General features: G+C 48.3%; 2 protein-coding genes across 3 annotated transcripts in view; one reads left to right on the top strand and one right to left on the bottom strand.

The window, feature by feature from the left end:
* LOC135397494 (actin nucleation-promoting factor WASL-like) overlaps nucleotides 1-1524 on the bottom strand; it is a 36174-nt gene extending 34650 nt beyond the window's left edge. The window contains exon 1 of the mRNA XM_064629098.1: nucleotides 1193-1524. Coding sequence (XP_064485168.1) covers nucleotides 1193-1414 — 222 coding nt within the window. The 5' untranslated portion in view covers nucleotides 1415-1524. The remainder of the gene's footprint in view (nucleotides 1-1192) is intronic.
* Nucleotides 1525-9128: 7604 nt separating this feature from the next.
* The window catches only part of LOC135399048 (6-phosphofructo-2-kinase/fructose-2,6-bisphosphatase-like), a 53907-nt gene continuing 43268 nt past the window's right edge, over nucleotides 9129-19767 (top strand). The window contains exons 1-2 of one of the 2 annotated variants that reach the window (XM_064630702.1): nucleotides 9158-9273; nucleotides 16275-16466. In XM_064630702.1, coding sequence (XP_064486772.1) covers nucleotides 16391-16466 — 76 coding nt within the window. In that variant the 5' untranslated portion in view covers nucleotides 9158-9273; nucleotides 16275-16390. Of the gene's footprint in view, nucleotides 9274-16274; nucleotides 16467-19767 lie in introns of both variants that reach the window. The other variant, XM_064630705.1, reaches the window with a different exon arrangement.

Genomic DNA, 19767 nt, shown 5'->3' with positions numbered 1-19767 from the left:
GAGGTAGGTGGTAACGCTTTTATGTCTCCGTATTTGGCCAATGCTGCTCAAATTCGCGAGATGATTCAAAAGGCTTAGCACGTGCTTTCCACCCGCGAGTTGCGCGACAGTGTTCTAAAGCGAGCTTCTCCTAAAGCACGCAGGCGTTAGGTGAAGCCGACTTGCGGAATGGTAACGTGTAGTGCTGCTCTTTTTTGCTACACGCGGGGTGGCGCGCGACTTTTCGGGGACGCGCTATTTAGGTCAGCCCTCGTTTAACGATGTAGCCCGTGTAACGATGGAATTCGCGATTACCGTCAATATCGTTATACGCGGGTTTCACTGTATAGGAAAGGAGAGTGAGGTTAGCCTGTACACTACTGACGGCAGGGTTCACTCTCACGGGGGAATGGGCTGAGTTAAAGAGTTAGAAGGAAAGGGGGAGGAAAGGGAGGGTTAAAACCATGCGACGGTGAGTCAGCTGTGAGATCAGCTGTGAGTCAGCTGAGAGAGTGAGGAGCGTCCTTTCCACTTGCGTCACATAGTGACGCGCGTGGTGGCGCTCATCACGTGCCTATCGTGAAGGCGAAGGAGGATGTTTCGCGCACGGGAGGTTCGGGGAGCTACGGTTGCACTAATTGTGGGAAAACTGTTTTCGGCCGCCTAACATTCCATACTGACCAACAACAGAAACAAAGTTGTGGGCCTCTAGACTGCTCCTTTAAGCAGTCCGCAGAGTTGGCCCTCCCAATTTTGGGGAAGAAACTGGGGCCCGTACGGCACATTTAATCGAAATCGGTGAAGAATAGACTGCAGGCTTTGTGGAACACTGAACTAACTCAGCTTCAACTCCGGATCTATTCGGCGAAGAAGAAGAGTAAACGAAGATGATCACTCGTATGAAACCCGCGGTTCTTCGTATATCCGTCAAAACGTTCATCTTGACTGTCAGATGGATAGACTTCCCGGAGGGGGCCCGGCCCTACCTGGCAAAGTTCCGGGGGAGAGGGGAATGGGAGGGCTGAGGCACCTGAGTCACCCTACCCGCAATCGGCGCCTGTGTGTTGTTCCATCATTCAGCGACGTCACGCCCGTCGTGTTATCAGGACAAGATGAAGCCAAAGAAAAACGACGTATTAAAATATACTGAACAGCCACGATCAGTCTTTTCCCACTTGAATTACACGAAACACAGTGGTACACAGTTACTCACCTTCCATTTCCTATCGGTACATGCACTCGCCAGTGCTTCGTTCTTATCGTCCGGTAAGAACTTGGAAGCTTTCGCTCCCGGTAAAGAGCGGTACGAGCGTGGATGAGACATGTCTCCTTTTGTCAGGTACAGCTTGTCTGGAGTCTCCAGATCCAGCTCGTGGCACCGCCCTTCCGCTATCGGCGATGTCGCGCGCGAAGCATCCGTACCATTATCTGCCATTATGGCCTCCGAGGGAAGGCCGTGTAGGGTGTCTGAATACTGCTACTATTTCACACAACGCCACCAACCGGGAGAGATCATGAGTGATATGGGCGTCGTCTGCTAGAACGGGGAAGAAAGAATGCTAGCAGACGACGCTCTAGGCACTAGAGTCACTAAATAGGGGACAGAGTATCGCATTCCTTTTCCGCGCGGAAACCGCCGTTCGGTGTCCTCTATTGGGCCCGATCGTGTCACGTGGTTTCTCCTTCCAAGAACCCGTCGTCATATTGAGTCCCCTCCATCCAAAACCGGTTTCCTCTGTTGCGAGCTGGCTCGCCTGCGCGCTGTTTACTGTCGGAGAAGGGGGCGGTTGCCGTGCCGTTGCTAGGCGACGCAGCCGCGCCGGACCCAAGATGGCGGTCTCGCTCGCCGGCGTAGCTCAGTGTCGCTACTCTGCTCCCTATTTAGTGACTCTACTAGGCACTAGAGCCCTGCACGAGCCTGGGCTCGCTACCCGGGCTTCTTATCGGGCTTGTGCTCCGGGCCGGGCCGAACCCGAGCACACAAAATACTCCAGCACCGCGGGCTGGGCCAGGGCCGGCAAACGTGTCTCCGTGAGCCTGACTCGGGGCCAGTTCTCACATGGCGACGCACCACGACGCGGCGTCGTAAGCGGGCGGCGGAAATAGACGCGCATTTCCGGAGTCGGGAGATGAGAGACGTCGAGCCAAAAAAAAAAAAAAAAACTGCCATGTCGAACTTCTTTCACGACGTCGGCGAGAGCTGCCGAGAACGACAGCTGGCGACCAATTAGGTGACACAGAAAGGCCACGCCCCCTGATTTTTCGTCTGCTTTGGACGACGGAAGGCCACTGTGGTGGGAACATGAAAATTGTGCGCGCTGACGGGGCGGCGGAAATGCACCTCTACTTCCGCCGCCCGCTCACGACGCCGCGTCGTAAGCGGGCGGCGGAAGTAGAGGTGCATTTCCGCCGCCCCGTCAGCGCGCACGATTCGCGCACGATTTTCATGTTCCAACAACAGTGGCATTCCGTCGTCCAAAGCAGACGAAAAATCAGGAGGCGTGGCCTATCTGTGTCACCTAATTGGTCGCCAGCTGTCGTTCTCGGCAGCTCTCGCCGGCGTCGTGAAAGAAGGTCGGCAAGGCAGTTTTTTTGGCTCGACGTCTCTCCTCTCCAGACTCCGGAAATGCGCGTCTATTTCCGCCACCCGCTCACATCACGCCGCGTCGGACGTCGCCAAATGAGAACTGGCCCTGATTCCACACAATGGAGGACGTGCTTGCGTCATTCCTGTGCATATATTTGCAAAAAGAAGCAAAGGACACTGCATTATACGTATGATTCGACCGCGAGGACCTCCATATATTCTCGGTTGCGAAATCCCCGATCTCGAAACAAGGAAAATCAAGGAGGATGCTCGATTGCTTCGTAAGATGATATGCCGATGGTAGAAGCGTCTCCGGTTTTATCGTCATTTTATGATATGCCGATATTTGAAAACACGACGTCACTATTGAACTACTCAAATTCACGAGTTTTCGATGTCTGTCCAAGTCATTTTAGCGAACGAAAGCCTCATTTTAAAGGCCGTTAGGCTTAGCAGGTCGGACACGAAGGAACAGCACGTTGGTTAGTTGAATATTAGGTTAGTCCAAGTTCGATTTTGCATTGTTATGTCGAGGTTAGTCTAAGTCCCAGGTTAGTCTAAGCAGTTTCTCGCGGGCGACTGTGCATTCTATAACAGATAACAGTAGTTTATTTTGCAACGTGGATTTCGATCAATTTATTTCGAGGTACACCCGATTCGACCCTCTACAACAGGGGTTCGCACTCATTCTTGTCCGCGAGCCCATTGAGCCATGGAGGAACTACGCGGGCCGCAGACCACGGCTTCGGGGCGCCATTTTCTGTTAGAAAAAATGTATTACTACAAAGTGGTTGTCCGTTAAAACTGACGGACGCTCGACCGCTTCATACGAGCGGTGCATAACGTTCGCTCCCACTGAAACAGTGTGAAAAGCAGTTTTTTGACAGTGTAGTCATATGTCTGTTTATCGCATGTTCGTCCGTATGCTTCGGAAACGGAAAGAACGGCCATATTCGCTCAGCGCTCTTTGTGTTGGGAGAGAGATGGGTATTACTTATTACCTTCAGAATCCCCCCAGTAAAGGGCGCCACCGCTGTGCCGTTGACCTATCTTGGGGTCAGCTCTCAGCCTTGTCGCGTTCCGCAGTGTCCCATCCGCCAACACAAACGTGCTGGGTTCCAATTTCTCTTGGATGGCGATGTGCGGACCATACGCCCGCCTTTCGGACGGTGACCAGGTAAACGGACGCGTTTATAGCCTGGAACACGGGAGTCCTAAGCGGATGGCGTCCGTCGAAATAAGCTTTTGACCGTTCCTGGTACTTCCTGATACGCTCGCGTAGTGAAGCCATTTCCATCTCAATATCTTTGTCCAAGTTCGGGAATCCGGCTACATCGGGTTTGGGATTCCATGAGACTCTGATGTAGCAGATCTGAAGGCGATAACCCCGTTGCTGCGTGAGGCAGCGTGAGGCGTGTAGATCCCCAGGAACACCTTCACCAGCTTGAGAAACATTCCTCCCAGCCAGTGAAATTGTTTGGAGGAAGCCCTTCAGAACTCTTTCGGAGCGTCCTACGTGTCCATTTGCTTCAGCGTGGTATACTGCCGATTGTCAGTGCAGTATACTCCTCTCGGCAAGGAAACTCTTGAAGTGTACAGCTTCGAACTGAGGCCCGTGGTCCGAAACCAAAGTTTCGGGGTATCCCTCGCGAACAAAAATGTAAATTAAGAACGCCAGGATAACGTCTGTGGTAACATGGAAAAAAAAAGATAAAAAAGAAAGGCTACCACGGGCCACTAGCTTACTGAAGTAACCCACAGTTGTGATGGCAAAACGGCAGCGTGCAGGAAGGCTGTCGAATGTACCGACGACATATATCCCCAACTGCTTCCATGGACCGCAAGAGAAACGTACTGGTTGTAGAGGTGCCGTGTGTGTAACCGCCGTCTTATCCGCTTCACAACATACACGAGATGCAGCCAAGCCACGTACATACGTTGCTTCATCCGGACGATCCCCGAATGTGACTCATGAGCAATGTCAACATTTCGCTTCCTCAGCGAAGTGAGACACCACCACTAGGCCGAATGGGCCGAACTGAGCTGAATGGGACACCTACCGAAGTGAACTCGTCGCGAGATATGGCGGAAAAGTTGTTCCTGCTGCTGCTTGTCAAGTTGAGGTTCAGGCTCCAGGCAACTTCAAACTTCACGAAGTATGACATCATCGTCCGTAGCTCGCTACAGCTCTTGCACAGTGATGCAGGATGGTGCCTGCTGAACATAGCACAGTAATTCGTCTTCATCTGCATCCCCGGTTGTAGCGTCCACTTTGTAAGGTAGAGGAAGTCGTCAAGGGCGTCATCTACGAAGTTATGTTCTCCTTCATTGTATTCGACGGTGTAATTGTACTGAAGGAGATCGTGCAGACCACCTTGCAATGCGCATTGGTTGACAAAAGCGTGACCAAGGCTTGGTGGTCCGTGGAAAGTGTACATTTGCGCTCAAAATCTAATACGTGCCACTTCTCGCACACCCACAACCACGCTAAAGCTTCCTTCTCCCCAGTTGAGCACCGGTACCGGTATTCCGTCGCCGCCGAGGCGAAGCAGACAGTACGTAAACCGTGAGGATGCTCCTGCAGCAGTACAGGTCCAACGCCGAAATTGATGCATCCGCTGTGACAGTTCTATTGGAAGTGAAGCATCGAAAAGAGCCACAATTACGCACTCTTGGAGAAGTGATTTGACTCTGCTGAAAGCAGTTGCTTGCTCTTCTGCCCATAGAAATCGCGTCTCCTTGCGAAGTATTCGCCGAAGAGGTTCAACCACTGTATCCAAATGTGTTACAAACTTGAGATAGTAGGAAGCAAGGCCAAAATATGATCGCAAGGATGCACCGTCCTGCCGAGGCAGCGCGTCTCGAATGGCTTCCAATGTGTTATATACTGGTTTGATGCAGTTTGATGGGCTCCGTGTCAGCCGCACTGGCATCGCGGGAAGCGCGTGACAGAGTTCGATGGTTTGCTTGTACAAGGTGCATGGTACGCAATAAAAACAAAATATAACAAAATAAAACAAAAATATTGTTCATTATGACCCCTGATGGAGAGCATGCTAGACAGGGTTTCGAGCCATGTTAAATGTCACCTCATTGCTCCTTTAACGTCCTTATTAGTGTCACATGTAGCGTCCCAGGAATAAAAGCGTTTCTGCACACACAAATTTGCAAAACAAATTCTCGATAGCACCCAAGCTGTTCATTTTATTAGCATCACATTCATACACATTGACATTTCCATTAAAAAAAAAAAAAGAAACTAAAATATATGTGCAAATGTCAGGCATACGAGATCTGTCCCAAGAGTAATGAAAGCGATTAAAAAGTAATTTTATTGAAAATTCAACTCCAGCAAAGCATTCAAGTATGCAGCTTAGCAAGTTGTTTCCTTTTCTTTTTCATGACATTATTCCATCTGCTCGAGCATTGCAGATCATTCATGATGCCATACCTATACCGGGTGTTTCAGTTAAATCTCTGGGCTAAATAATTCACGGATGGGTGCACCAATGGACGAACTTTCTTTTTTACAAGTATCTGCCTGATACCACCTGCAAGCTGCACACCGTGTGAATGAGTGGGAGGCGCTCATTATTGAAATAAAAATTCAAACAAGTTTCATAAAAAACAGGACTTCTAAAGCAGGGCACTGTCAGCATTAAAATAGGTGCTATCCCTTTTGGGACCTTCAGTGGACACCTTTTAGAGAAAAATCTATGGGTCATTTGTTGCAATAACTCATTGGTTTCGGTTTACATATTTTTGTCGCAGCTGGTCGCAGTGAAGCGCAAAAGGATGCTCTTCCACTCCCTTATCCACCAATGAATTATGTCCTTATACCAATGAATTACACCAATGAATTATGTCCTTTTGCGCTTCACCACAACCAGCCGCGACAAAATATGTAAACCGAAACCAATTAATTGCAGCAACAAATGACCTGCTTCGGTGGCAGGTTTTTCTCTAAAAGGTGTCCACTGAAGGTCCCAAAAGGGGTAGTACCCATTTTAATGCCGATAGCGCCCTACTTTAGAAGTCACATTTTTTTCATGAGACTCATTTGAATTTTTATTCAAATAATGAGCGCCTCCCACTCATTCACACTGTGCACAGCTTGTAGGCGGTATCGGAAAGATACTTCTAAAAAAGAAAGTTTGTCGATTGGTGCACCAGTTCGCGAATTATTTAGCCCGGGGATTTAACTGAAACACCTGGTATACAATACAATTGGAAACTGAGAGGTCAAAGAAAAAGTGCATGCATTACCATGAAAATAAAGCAACGTGACCAAACATACCAGTCAGCATGAACTCTAGAAAGGTCCCAGTGTCTGAAACTGTTGTCCAGCGCCATTCTTGTCCAGCTGTCTCGCCTTAGGGCGACACACGGGGCAACTTTTTCCAGTGACTCGAACAAACGTCTTATGAGCAATTTTGAGAACACGTCCAGCTTGGTAGCTACACTCACAAGCAACCTTACTGCAACTTTAGCATTTGGGTTAGAATCCAACTATGGTGTCTTTTCTTTCACTGCTGTGTATCAAATCTTAGGCCTTTTTTTACGTAAAAAAATCATCATTATTTTCAAAAATGGACACTGATATGTTTGTGTTGTGTTAATAAAAGTTAAGAAAAAAAGTTATTTCTCAGCTACACCTGCAGGATTTGAACCCATGAACCCGCAAACGAAATCACATCACGCTACACGCTATCAGGAGTCACGTGGCAATGTTTCCCCTCGCTGATTGGCTGGTGCATGAGCAACTTCTCGAATTTTCGGTCCCGGAGCTATTCCGAGCAACTCGATTTGCTGGAAGTTGCCAGTGTCGACTGACTACCAGCAACTCAAAAGTTGCTCATAGATGATGGAAAAACTGCCAGGTGTGAACGCTGCCTTATGACAGCATCAATCTTTGATCCTATCAGTCTGTAGGTATCGGCATCTCTCCATGTCGGGCTGTGGTGAATTTCTTTCAAGCTGCCTGGCGCTACTTCGTGTCAAGCAGAGTGGCTGGAAACAATACGGAAATATATAACCATGTTCAAAACTATGTTGTCATCAGAATGTTCCGACAGCTTACGTTGGAGCTTAGCAAAGTTAGCAGACAAGTAATATTTGAGCCTGGTGTAGTCGGCGGCTGCTGATGTGTCAATGGTGCCCCCATAAGAGGTGTTCCAAATACATGCTAATACGCTCACCTCACAATGATAAATCCAGGCTCAATACCCAGACAAACTTGGTTTTGGAGCTACAGGACAATTATAAAGTTAACAACGTCGGATAAAACTTGTTGAGCCAAATCGCCTGGAATCGCAGACTTACCGTACTGTTATGACTTTAGACATTACGACGTGAGTGGTTATTTAATCATAACATGAAAATGATGCTGTTTTATTAAAAGAAATATAATCTACCATTCAAACTGCCAAGCTACGCGATCGGTCACAGCGTATTCAGAGCTTTGCAGTGACTGTAGTATTAATTATCTACAAAATACTAAGTGAATGCGGTGTTGTAAGGCAATAAGCAATAGCAAATGACTTACCTGTCGATTGTCGTATCGGACGGACTCTCGAATCGTTTCTCATTTCTACACCACGAAGCAGAACAGAAATGTTGAGCAGGCATCTTCCCTGGCGGCTTTCACAAGAGTGTGCCAGCGTTTTTTAACAGGAAACGTAGGAAATCATAGATAAACTGCTATACAGAACATGGGCCAAGGTTGGCCACGGTCCTCAAGAGAGACGCCGGCAGTCGTCATAGAGACGACGCCATGGCGCTCAGAAAACAAATTCATCTGAAATTCATCCTCATGGGCACTAATCAGTAAGGACTAGTCACCCGATGTCGAGGGTGGTGAGTAACATTTTGACATTTCTTGACATCCGATAACGCATGACGCGAAATGCATGCATACAGCGCCTCACTTTATCCCGCAAAGGAACCTCCACACAAAAAAGTTCCTGCTGCGAGAGTAGTTTTCACAATGTTGCCAACTGGCTCCGGCGTTTTCGGGAAAGGTGGAATTATTATAGGCGCACCACAGACTGAATCACGCAACTAAAGTGGTGTGCAAAGGTTACTGCGCAGTTCGAGTTACTGCAACTGATACACCGTGTCGTCGTGCGATATGCATCATTTTCGCCGCTATTTTACGCTTATTTCCTTCCAGTATGGAGATCTGTGCAGAACAGTGCAGATTATACATTCGGACGGAATTTCCCACCATGAATGGATAATGACGAAAATTCAGCACCTCATTAACCATGCAAATTAATTTAAAAAATAGAACTGTGGCCTTCTGGAAACAGCAGGAATAACCCGAACTAACCCATGATGTCTTTTCCGCATCTCCAAAGTAGTATCCTCAGTTGAGCAAAAGTTAGCGTGACCCTCTCATGGATAGTGATATACATTTATGTCATCATAATTTGCTGTTATTTCGTCGAAGCGTCTTTCTACGCGCTGCTTGTATTGAAAGTCAACCGAAAGAATATCCATAAATCGTAATCGGGTTAGCTCGCTTTGGAACCGCAAGGAGGCTTCCTGTCGTGCGTTCGTTTGTGCGTTTGTGCGAGAGCGTTGAGTTGATGTTGGATGGGTCATTCATTTCATTGGATATGGTATCGCGAACTGTGTTGTTCTGGTTTGAACTGAAATGATAGGAGCCATCTCTAGTTGCGGTGCGAAACCATTTCCCGTTCGAGGTGAGTGTTAACCTGTCATTTCACGAAACATTCCTATCGGACGAGATGTTCCGCGACACGCGTAGACGCAGTCTCCGTCGCGTCGGGGTTATCGTGCCGGTAACTCACTCATGCCTACTACCGACTTCTATCAGATTACACATCTCTTTGATCTCTCTTCGCCAGTGGACACTTATGTTGGACGCTGCATGATTGTCGTGACATGTGAATACGTTTATTGACCACCCGTAGCGGTAAAAGGTAAAACTGCAGCCAAGGTCGGCGACGGAGGTCTTGCGCAATTGCTATATTTTTGTGAGATTCACCTTGATCTGGGATTTTTAATGCCGAAAAGAGAACGCAATTGCCTTCGTTACATGTACGTTGAAGAAAGATGCACGGCATACGTATTGGTCTCACGTATCGTACTTGGTATCAGTAACCACAATTATGTTGAGCTCAGTTGTTATATATTCAGCAGAGAAGATCGCGATGAACCGCTGCTCCACAACTATTTGTAGTTTACCAGCTTGTCGGCATCATATGTATGAATATTGCTGCGCCTCCCAGCTTGCATTTTACCTTGCGCGATAAATATACCTTGACACTGTCGCGGACGCAGACGGACCGCAGCCTCGGTTGGCGGCACATTGAATGGCTTTTTCGAGTGCCATGTGTTGTGTCTGTCTGGCCCTGCAGTTGAGCATGCATACGCGATAGGTCATTAGCGTTTTGTACACAATATGTATGCCCCTCTTCAACTGTGACGGGATACGTATTTTCCCACCTCATTTCTTGACACAGTCAACTGTGTTCCGTCTCTCTTAGCTCTTTCACCCTTACATTTCCTATTTGTAGGGTGTCTCTATGCATTACCACGTTAGTTGTGTGCAAATTACGTGCACTACTGATTTTCCTATCGCATTTCTTGATGCAGTGTACTTGCCATATCAACGACCTTTCGTTATGTTGCGGGAAGTGCCTGAAAGCCGCCGATATTTCGAACAGAGACTGTTCGTTTCTTTGTGTTGACAAAATGCGGTGTCAGCACCTAAAACATACTGTCGTGAAAGAGAACTGCCTCTACCTGTGTATTACGCATTGCGAAGATTGCACTCCTTTCTGTTGAGCTTTCGATTTGTGTAGCCTACTCTGTAGTGGAGGCAAAGGAGGGGGGGGGGGGGGCGATTGATTTCGCCTGTGCCGAGCTCCAAAGGCTAGAAGCCACACGGTAGAGGATGCTGATTGAGGACGCATTGATGCCTTATCGATAGCAACCGATACACAGGCACATGAAAGGGCTCCGCTCATCTGTCTTTGCGATATTCGGGTCAAGAAGCGTTTCCCAGAATAGACTGTCAGCACTTAGTGGGAGATCTCGCCTGGCGCTATGATTTACTTGCCCTCACTAACTACCTACCTGCGACGCAGTGACACTGCACGGCTGTCCTTCTTGCTTGCTGCAGGCGACGCTGAGAGATGCACGTTTTCTGGAGCGAGTGTCTCACGGAATGGCTCTCAAGACCAAGAGGAGCCTCCGGTCGTTACTTGTTGCATGGAAAAGAACACGCGTACACAATGTGTGCGTGTTTTGTTGTTAATAATATAGCGTATGAGTCTGGTGAGCTAAGTTTGATAACGTGTCACTGAAAATGTAAGGCCGAGTGGTTCATGTATACCTGGTCCCGTGGGGTAGGGAGCCGTGCTGGGCAACCAGGGCGACAACCAAGGTCCACTACCACCAGGCCGAAGTACGTTGTGAAAGTACGTAGTTCACCTGTTTCCCTCTCTCCCCTATTTCCCGTGGAATGACCTTATTGGTCCCTCTCCCAAAATAAGGGGGTTTGCACTTCCAGCTTGAGGCGCACGTGGTCTCTTCTGTGGACGTATAGAGGTCTACTAATACCCCCTTATTGCTGCCTTGTGATTGGACAGACACTTGATCACGTGGTTTCTTCAAACTTTACCCTCTCCCCTGAGTAGAGACAAACTATCGTAGTGAATATGGCCGCAGCGCCATCCTTTATCACTGACGATGGAAAGGACGAAAGAAGGCTATACCCACGGGCCATAGACAGCGACGCAGCAGACGAACTGGTCATGCATATCCACATTTAACTCGGACAGGATGACGTTTGAGCACACTCCATCTCGTCCACGTTCTGTAAGCAATATGCACTAGCGGGCGGGACAACCGGAGCTCGAGGGGAAAATTACTTTCACACGATGCATCTCCTTCGCCTGCTCATAGTGAGGTAACTACACGTGGCTGAATTAGTCGCAAGTGCTTCTGTTGGACGATATTTTCACGGACTGTTTTCAACCAAGGAACGGTCCAACCAACCAACGGACGGACTGTTTTCAACCAAGTGTCAAATATGTCTCCCTTCGAATGTACGCTCCTTGACGAAGGTCTTCACTGCAGTATTCTTTGCAAATCTCCCTCGGTTGGTATGCAACCAGAGCACAACCACAGAAGACATCCATGAATGCATGTCTACACCCTGTCAGGGTCTCTGTATCCTGTCTGCGCCTTCGAATGAGAATGGAAACTCACGAAGGAAGGATGACGAATGATTTTGAACAACATTTTGCAGTAAAAAATGATGTTGCGCTTGTAAGTTTTCTTGAAAACGCACAATCGTACGCCCTCAGCAGGGTGTCGCCAGTCTCGGAACTCGACGTGTCTGTCTTCCTGCATGGTGACCGCAGCAGAGTATTGTTTGACTATACCTTCATTGACGCAACTGTGTCACCTACAATCTTCACATCCGTCACCCATTACAGGATGCTGAAGAGGCGCTAATTAATAACACGTGCCCTCAGATTACTTCTGTGAAAGCCGTTCATGCCGATCGACGCCTATGCCTCATTAGGAACCCGCTACTCGATCTAAGCCAGCAGGTACGCACGTAGGTGGCTTCATCCCACAGTGCCCCCCAGTGCAATTCCCAGAAACACTGTTGGTTGTGTTGTCGTCAGAACCCATGTCCTGTCGTCAGAACCCATGAAACCGCCGCGAAGGCTACGCTGCCTTTTTCCTTGCGCGTGTTCGATGCATTGCTCCTTCACGCGTGAAAGAGCACTGTTGGCGATGGTCCCTCGTAGGAAATTCAGTGTCGTATATGTGCAGCACGACCTACTAGGTTATAACGACCTTGTCATAGACACCCCTTTACAGCGCCGCATTTGGAAGCTAGCGGTGGCGCTACTCATCAGACCGGTTATTGCTTCCTCAACTTCTACAATACTTTGTACTTCAGCTTACCTTAATATTTTCGTACAGGCTGTGGATGTCCCACGGAAGATGTTTCATTCTAAAGTTGATTATCATCATCATTCTACGCGTTTTTATAGGAGCTGCTGCTGTCGTCTGCTACGGTAGTCGTACGTCCGCTTCTGCGCGTTCAAAATTTAAATTTGCATTGTCCAATCATGATGTTGATCTCGCGGGCCGATGAGTAGCGCCCCTAGCGGATCGTGCGGATGGGCTCCTCATAGGGGTTGCCGATGATGACATGGTCGTTATAATCTACAGGTTTTCCCGGTGATTTTAATCCAAGTGGCATCGAAATTAATCCACGTGCCATGCAAACTTTATGGGGCATGGATTAATTGAGCTGGAACTTGGATTAAAATCGCCGGGAAAACCTGTAGTAGGTCGTGATGTACAGCTACGGTGATATACTTGGGGTCTCGTCCGTGATGGCAATGGGGTATGTTTCCCCAGCGGTAGCAGTATTTTGTTCCAACATGGCATAAAGGGTGCTAGCCGTGTCGCTACGTTGAGCTGGGAGTGACCTGCCTGACGTGCGTGCTGTCAGTAGTCCAGAACAGGGGCTAGAGTCAGAAACATCCACAAGTTCCTGTCACGAGGGGCGCACGATTTCTGCCAACCATGCGAGACATGTGTGTGTGTGTGCCACCAGTCTCTTGCCGAACACGTACTTTTCATGTTTCTCAGAGGGTAGCACAGTGCATACTGCTCAGCTGCGAGCGATTCACGGCTAGTCGAGAAGCCCCCCGGGATGCCTTGGACAGACACGACTACGGCCCTCTTGACCTCAAGAAGGTACTCGGTGACTGATCAGCAGCACGTCGACAAGTTTCACACTCTGTGATCTCTTTCCTTGGGACTTTTGTGGAACAAACATCCTTTTCGACTCCTTAGTAGCCAGACCTCGCTACCATAAGCGTACTGGAGTAGCCGGCCCAATGTTGAGTTGGGCCAACATCTCCATATTTTTACCAACCAACCAACAGTCCATGATGACTTGGAATACTTTCCTGAGAGTCTGGCACAACCTGACCTTCCAGTCTCTGGCAGTGCGTATATACTGCTCAACAACAACAACAATATGTGATGACGATGAGGTGTGGTTGTTTCACCGCGGTGGTGCGGTACCCCGCCCCATTGCACGTGGAACATTATATGAAGATGGTGAAGGAAGGGTGAACATACGAGAACGAATTAAAGCGCCTGGAGCAATCCAGTGCACGACAGGAAATCCATGAACAGGTGAAGAACCCGACGACGGAGCACAGGATCTTCGTATAGGGGCCAATGAGTGCAGCTAAATTGAGGGGTTTCTTACTGATCAAGGGCAAGCTCGCCACTCTTACTGCTCAGCTGTGCATGTTGGACCCACTGAAGCCTATAAAGTAAAAGCCAATGCTCCTCCACAAGTACGCTTAGCGTGTCCCGGTGCAAGTGGCTGACAGGTGTAATGTTTCCCTCGTTTGACAGCGCCCCAGTAACTTGTTGCGCAATGCGTTAGGCCTTGTATTTTGGAGTTGCGTCGTGGAGGTGAAGGTCAACTTATTCTGGTTCATTCGGCACCAGACGAGGCTTAAACCACTGAGCTCACGTGTCAGACCTTCGATCGTGGTACCGTACGGCGTTTGCGAGACGCTGATATCACAGAGGGAGGTTTAGGATAGGGCACCGGAGCGCTTTGGTACCCTAGCTGTTCTAGAATTACCTATTGTGATGCAGGAAGCTCATAGTGTCAATGAGTGCGTCGACCCAGGAAAGTTGATTTGAGCAGCCACGCAAGTACAGCTGTTCACTAACTTTCCTTCAAAATTGTGTGGTCGCTCGATAATATGGGCAGCACGACAGTTCAATGCTGAAAAGGTGATATGTGCAGTCACACCGCAGCGTGTTCCTTGTAGACGCCTTCGCCGATCATGCAAACTGGAGATGGTGCAGATGGTGATGGCCTACGTTTGGCATAAGTGTAGCCCAGGGCCGGAGTCTCCGGGGGCGGGGGGGGGGCAACTTCCCCCTTCTTGAGCCCGCCAGCAGGGGCACCAAAAAGACGCCTTTGGGGCAGCAAGGATACGGGTGAAAGGGCGCAAATTTCCCACTTGTTCCCCAGAGGCGAAAAGTAGACGCCGACCCTGATATAGCCCATCTTAGGTAGGACAGCAACGGCTTCAGTTACTTCTGTTCAAGAGTAGATGATGCGATAAGACTGGGATAAGATGGTCCTATCTTATCCCAGCGTGGCAGTTCACTTCGTCTTTCACCGCCTCCAAGACATTGGAGTTGCTGTTTCAAGTTTCTTTCGTTGGTTGCGATGTGTCCACGCTTCTTGCAACTGAAGCACTAATGGTGTCTGGTGACTTTCTGGATTCCACACCTGACACACGCGATAGTCTTTTGCGAATCCTTTGTATGCTTGTGAAGCTCTCTGACTTAGAAGCTCTGACTCAAGCTCTCTGACGTAGAACTCTTGAGCTGCGAATTTCCCTGCCGTGGCAACCTCGGCAATCTCAACACACTGCGTGAGTGTCAATGTCTTGAGCTTAGTCAGCAAGGAGGACTCGTGAACGTTGTTGTTCCAAATGGTATCGCGTAACGCGGCACTGATGCTAGCACCGTCCCAGCGATCTCAGCCGCCACCTACACAGAATCGGTTCCTCCCTCACCTTGTGTACGGTTGCATGATGGAATCTTGCAGCAATTTGCGATGGCTTGGGGCTGAATCGCCTTTTGGGAGTGTACGGTATACCTATACGAGCTCGTTTGGAACGAGAAGACGGTGTGTTAAGTCGGAACATCGATCGAAGGGATGAATACGGACATCTTCGACAAGAAAGAGTTGCTGTTGCGTGACAGAGTAGCGTCAAAGAGGGCATCCCAGGCGTTCTTTGCACGGCCCCGCCGTCTCCACGGGATCGATGGGCTCGGGTACTTTTCCAATGGTGGACTTCACGGGAGTGGGAGAGCACGGCCACGGTTGAAGGGCGGCACGGTTATAAAGGTAGACAGGGGGCATTACAACAGTGTGGCACATATGTGGAAAGATGGAACAGAGACTGCGCTAAGCGTTCCACCGAGCGATTTCCGTGCGCGAGGGACTTCCTCTCTCATAATGGAACGGGGACGAAGTGAACGCTCAAGCGTTCGGTGGTCGTCGCAGGCATGCGAGTTCTCAGGTATCCGCGTTATAATGCCGTGTACTGCGCACGTGTTGGCGGATCAAAAAACGTCAGTTTATACATTGAATTTTCCTTTCCCGCTCCCCCATTACGCGCTTAGACAAACAAACGCCTTCCCCCCACCCAAAAGTGAGGGCCGGCCGCCCCGTGCGCAAGTTTAGGATCATTTATGTTAATGATAGTTAAAACTTTGATAGTTACTACTAAACTAAACTAATGATAGTTAAACCTTTACTTTTTGTCTTTTTTCCTTTAAAAGTTCAGTTTGTCTAACTGTTCAGTTTGTACCGGCACCATGCCGCTACTCCTTTTCAGTAAACTGTTCCTGGTTTATGAGCAATTTCGGACCTGTTTCCCGGAAATAAACTCATTACTCGATTTGAAGAATACTGCTCGATGACTTCGTTTTCTTTGTTGCCAATGTGTACTTATAGCTGCGTTACGTGGCATGGCAAGTTTGCATGTTCTAACATGTTTCACACAAAGAGACGTGTGGTACAGTTGACATGGGCATGACTAACTCACTTCGTTATGCATGTACGTGTATGATAGCGTGTGTTGTTATCCCTCTATAGGACTACCGAGGACGTAGACAGACTCCAGAGCGTTTTCTACACCTTTTGCTGTACCTTGGTGTGTGTGCGTGTGTGCGTTGCATCCGAGACTGGAACCTCCTAACACGAAACCCGGCATGCTGCAAACTCGTCATAATAGCATTTCGGCCGCACGAAAGTACAGCAATGGGACAAAGCCTTTTCCCATACGAGGTGGGTGCTGCTTCACACTTTTATGATGATGATGTGTGACGTCACGAGTGGCAGCTGACGCTCGATGTGTCCGGCGAGTTTTGTTCGTGATGCTTTTCATGTCGAGGTAATCTATAAGAGAGAAGAAGAGTTTCATGCTTGCGTGTCACGTATTTCCTGGGATACACGCTGCTGTGGGCTCCACAGCGTGGAGAAGGGTTGGGGGGGATATGTTTATTGAAAAAAAAAAGGAGGAAAGGTTAGTCAGGCATAGACCGACTTGCTATTCCTTTCATAAAAAGAAAACGAAAAGTAGAAAGGAAAGGGAAGAAAACGAAAAAAAAGGAAAGAAAACGAAAAAAAGGAAAGAAAACGAAAAAAGGGAAAGAAAACGAAAAGAAAGAAAGAAAACGAAAAGAAAGAGAGAGAGAGAGAGTGCACGTAGCACGTGACATCGGGAGGGGCGGTTGCGAAAGTCCCGAATTCCCGATTTCACCGTCTCGAAACAAGGAAAATGCTCGATTGCTTCGTACGATGGCACATCGCGTTTAAAAATCCGACATCACTATTTAACCACACAAATTCAAGGAATTGCTATCTCTGTCCAAGTTGTTTTAGCGAGCGAAAGCCGCGTTTTAGCTGCCGTTAGGATTAGCAAGGTGAACACGGTGGAACAGCCTGTCGGTCAGTTTATTATTAGGTTAGTCCAAGTTCGATGATTGCATTTCTATGTCCAGATTAGTCGAAGTTCTCTGTTGGAGTCTTCCCGCGCGCGAGTGTGCATTTTGTAGTCAGATAAAATTTATTTCCAGTAGTTTATTTTGCAACGGGGATTTCGATTACATTATGTCGAGGTACACCCGTGACATCGTCTAGAGCTATACCGTCCGCAACATCTCAACAGCTTGAGTGCCTTGCGTCACAAAAAATAAAAATAAAATAAATAAAAAGAAAAGAAAAGTGTATTTTTAGCCCATTTGAGGACTGGATGCATTGCTACAACCAGTAATCCTCTTCGGGACTCAAGACACGAACGTTTAGGGACCATTTGCAATTCTGGGAAAAATATTGGGGTGGACTAGAATGGGCATTCATTGCAAGATAGGGGACCAAAAGCTGTAGTTTTTTTTTTTAATTCCGTGTGAGCGCCGCGAAGCAACTGTGGCTATGAGCGGCGTAGAGACGTGGACAGATGGAGAGAGGACAGCACAGCCGGTGACAGGATTCGAACCCGTGTCACCTCCCAGTGTCGGCGTGGAAAGCGATCACCCTACCCACTATGCCACGGGAGCTGCACTAAAGGCTGTAGTTGCATCCCAGTTCACCACTGCCACTTGTTTTTTTTTTTCCTTCGAGTGATCATCGTAAGTTGTACCCGCAAGGTCTCATTTCTCGCAGAAAATTTGTCCGCTGCGGACACGGCGCGGCGCTACATGCTCTGCGTCCTCCATACGTCACGGAGTGACGTCAGCATCACTGTGGGCCCTCTGAAAGAGTTGAGGGGATTCTGGAAGGCGTTGCAGATAAAAAAAAATAATAAAAAAAACTATCTCGCCAGATGTCAGCTGTGGCGCTCATCGTTCCACAGGAGAAGCATGTTATTTGACGCACAATTTGCCGTAGCCAAAAACGAAAAATATATGGGTGGGGGCTTTTACTGCTGCCTCGATGACTGCTCGACCTTAATCTCAGAACCCGATGAGTTTGTTGGAAAATCCCATTCCGTCACTCTCTCCGTTTATGCACGGCACATTGCCCGCGCCAGCTGTCGTTGACGGATTAGATTTGGACTGTGAGAGCTTTTTCCTATTTAGGGGTTCGTGTCTGCAGGGAAATCTCCGCCGCACTGGACATCTATCAAGTTGTCTAGCGTTGCGTGAGATTATGATGAGGATGATGTGGAGAGAAAGTCTCTACGACTATTTTCTGGGACTTCCTGCTGGTTTTATTGGCGTTGGTGTACGTGGTCAGGAGCTGGGGGCGCCGAAGAGTTTCGAATGCGCTGTGTCAGCGACAACAAACGCACGGTAATCCCACTTGTTCTCGACCTCTCGCGTGTTGATGCGAATGATCTGACACGACCACGTGTCGTGATATGGTATCCCTGTGGCGTATTATCTAAACCATAGAGCTTTCGGTATCGATCTCGACATAGTGTTTCGACATACAGTGAAACCTTCCTATGTTGGACACCCGCGGTGCAGCCGAAGCGTGTCCTACTTATAGAGGTGTCCGAGTTACAGAATATGAGGGAAACAAAAAGTGGAAAAGATCACAGCTGTGTTGCCAGAAATGTCCTCCTTCTTCAATTTATTGTCCTAAGTGGTACCTGGTGGTAGTGGTACCTCTACCCACTCTTCAGTGCTAATTATTACTGATTTTGGTAGATTCAATTCTGTTCAGATTCCACTCAATGACATTAACTCTGGAGCTTTTCGAGCAGCGAGGACTTTTCTCTGAAGCGTCAGCCCGCTTTTCATTGCTTTGGTGCAGTGCGTGTTCAAAGGCTCTAGACAAACCGAAGACAAGTGCTCACACAAAGAATTACAATGTGGACTGACAGCACTTGCTTTTGAACTCTAAAACTAAAACAACAAAATGCTGAGACCAGTATAGGGGAAAAAAGTCGAGGCCACTGGCTCATTTTGGGTCTTTTTGGTGCAAAGATGGGCAGAGATTGAGGTAATTTGGCCAGGGTTTTGTCCGACTTAGCAGGGAAAACCCTGTCCTACTTCTGGGATAGGGAGGTGTCCGACATAGAGAATTTCGTCCCCATGTAGTTTCAATGAAATCTTGTCCGAGGTAGGGAGGTGTCCGACTTCGGAGGTTTTACTGTAGTTAATTCTGCGCGAAGGTTTATTCTGCGACACCATTGCGCATGCAGCGCGAGGTTATGTGCACTCTAAAACCGTCGGAACCGAAACACCGTGTGTGAAATTGAGCCGTATATCTGACTGCTATTTGGAGCACATCTGTTTTGTCAACTTCAAAATGTACTCGTCCTCAATTAAGCAGGGATATCCAGCACAAGGACAGCAGCAGTCCATGAGTTGCAATGTCGCAGTAACTGAGATTGCACGTCGCCCACATTCAACCTTATACATGTTCATTTATAACGTTTCCTCTCATTCGATAAGATATTATATAGGCAAGCCGCGCTCGTCCGTCTCGCCCATTGAAACTGAAATGCATATCCGTGTAAAAACCAAGGCTATAGAAATGAGAAACTGACGGATATGTCACTGCTCTCGACAGTCGTTCATCACGTGTGTGGCACGTGTCCAGCAGCGGCGGCTGCCTCGTGTGTGGCCGTGCTCAGAAA

This window comes from Ornithodoros turicata, chromosome 6, assembly GCF_037126465.1.
Source record: "Ornithodoros turicata isolate Travis chromosome 6, ASM3712646v1, whole genome shotgun sequence".
In the NCBI taxonomy this organism is placed as follows: domain Eukaryota; kingdom Metazoa; phylum Arthropoda; class Arachnida; order Ixodida; family Argasidae; genus Ornithodoros; species Ornithodoros turicata.
The sequence above is the reverse complement of the archived record's forward strand: the minus strand, read 5'-3'. Positions and strand labels throughout refer to the sequence as shown.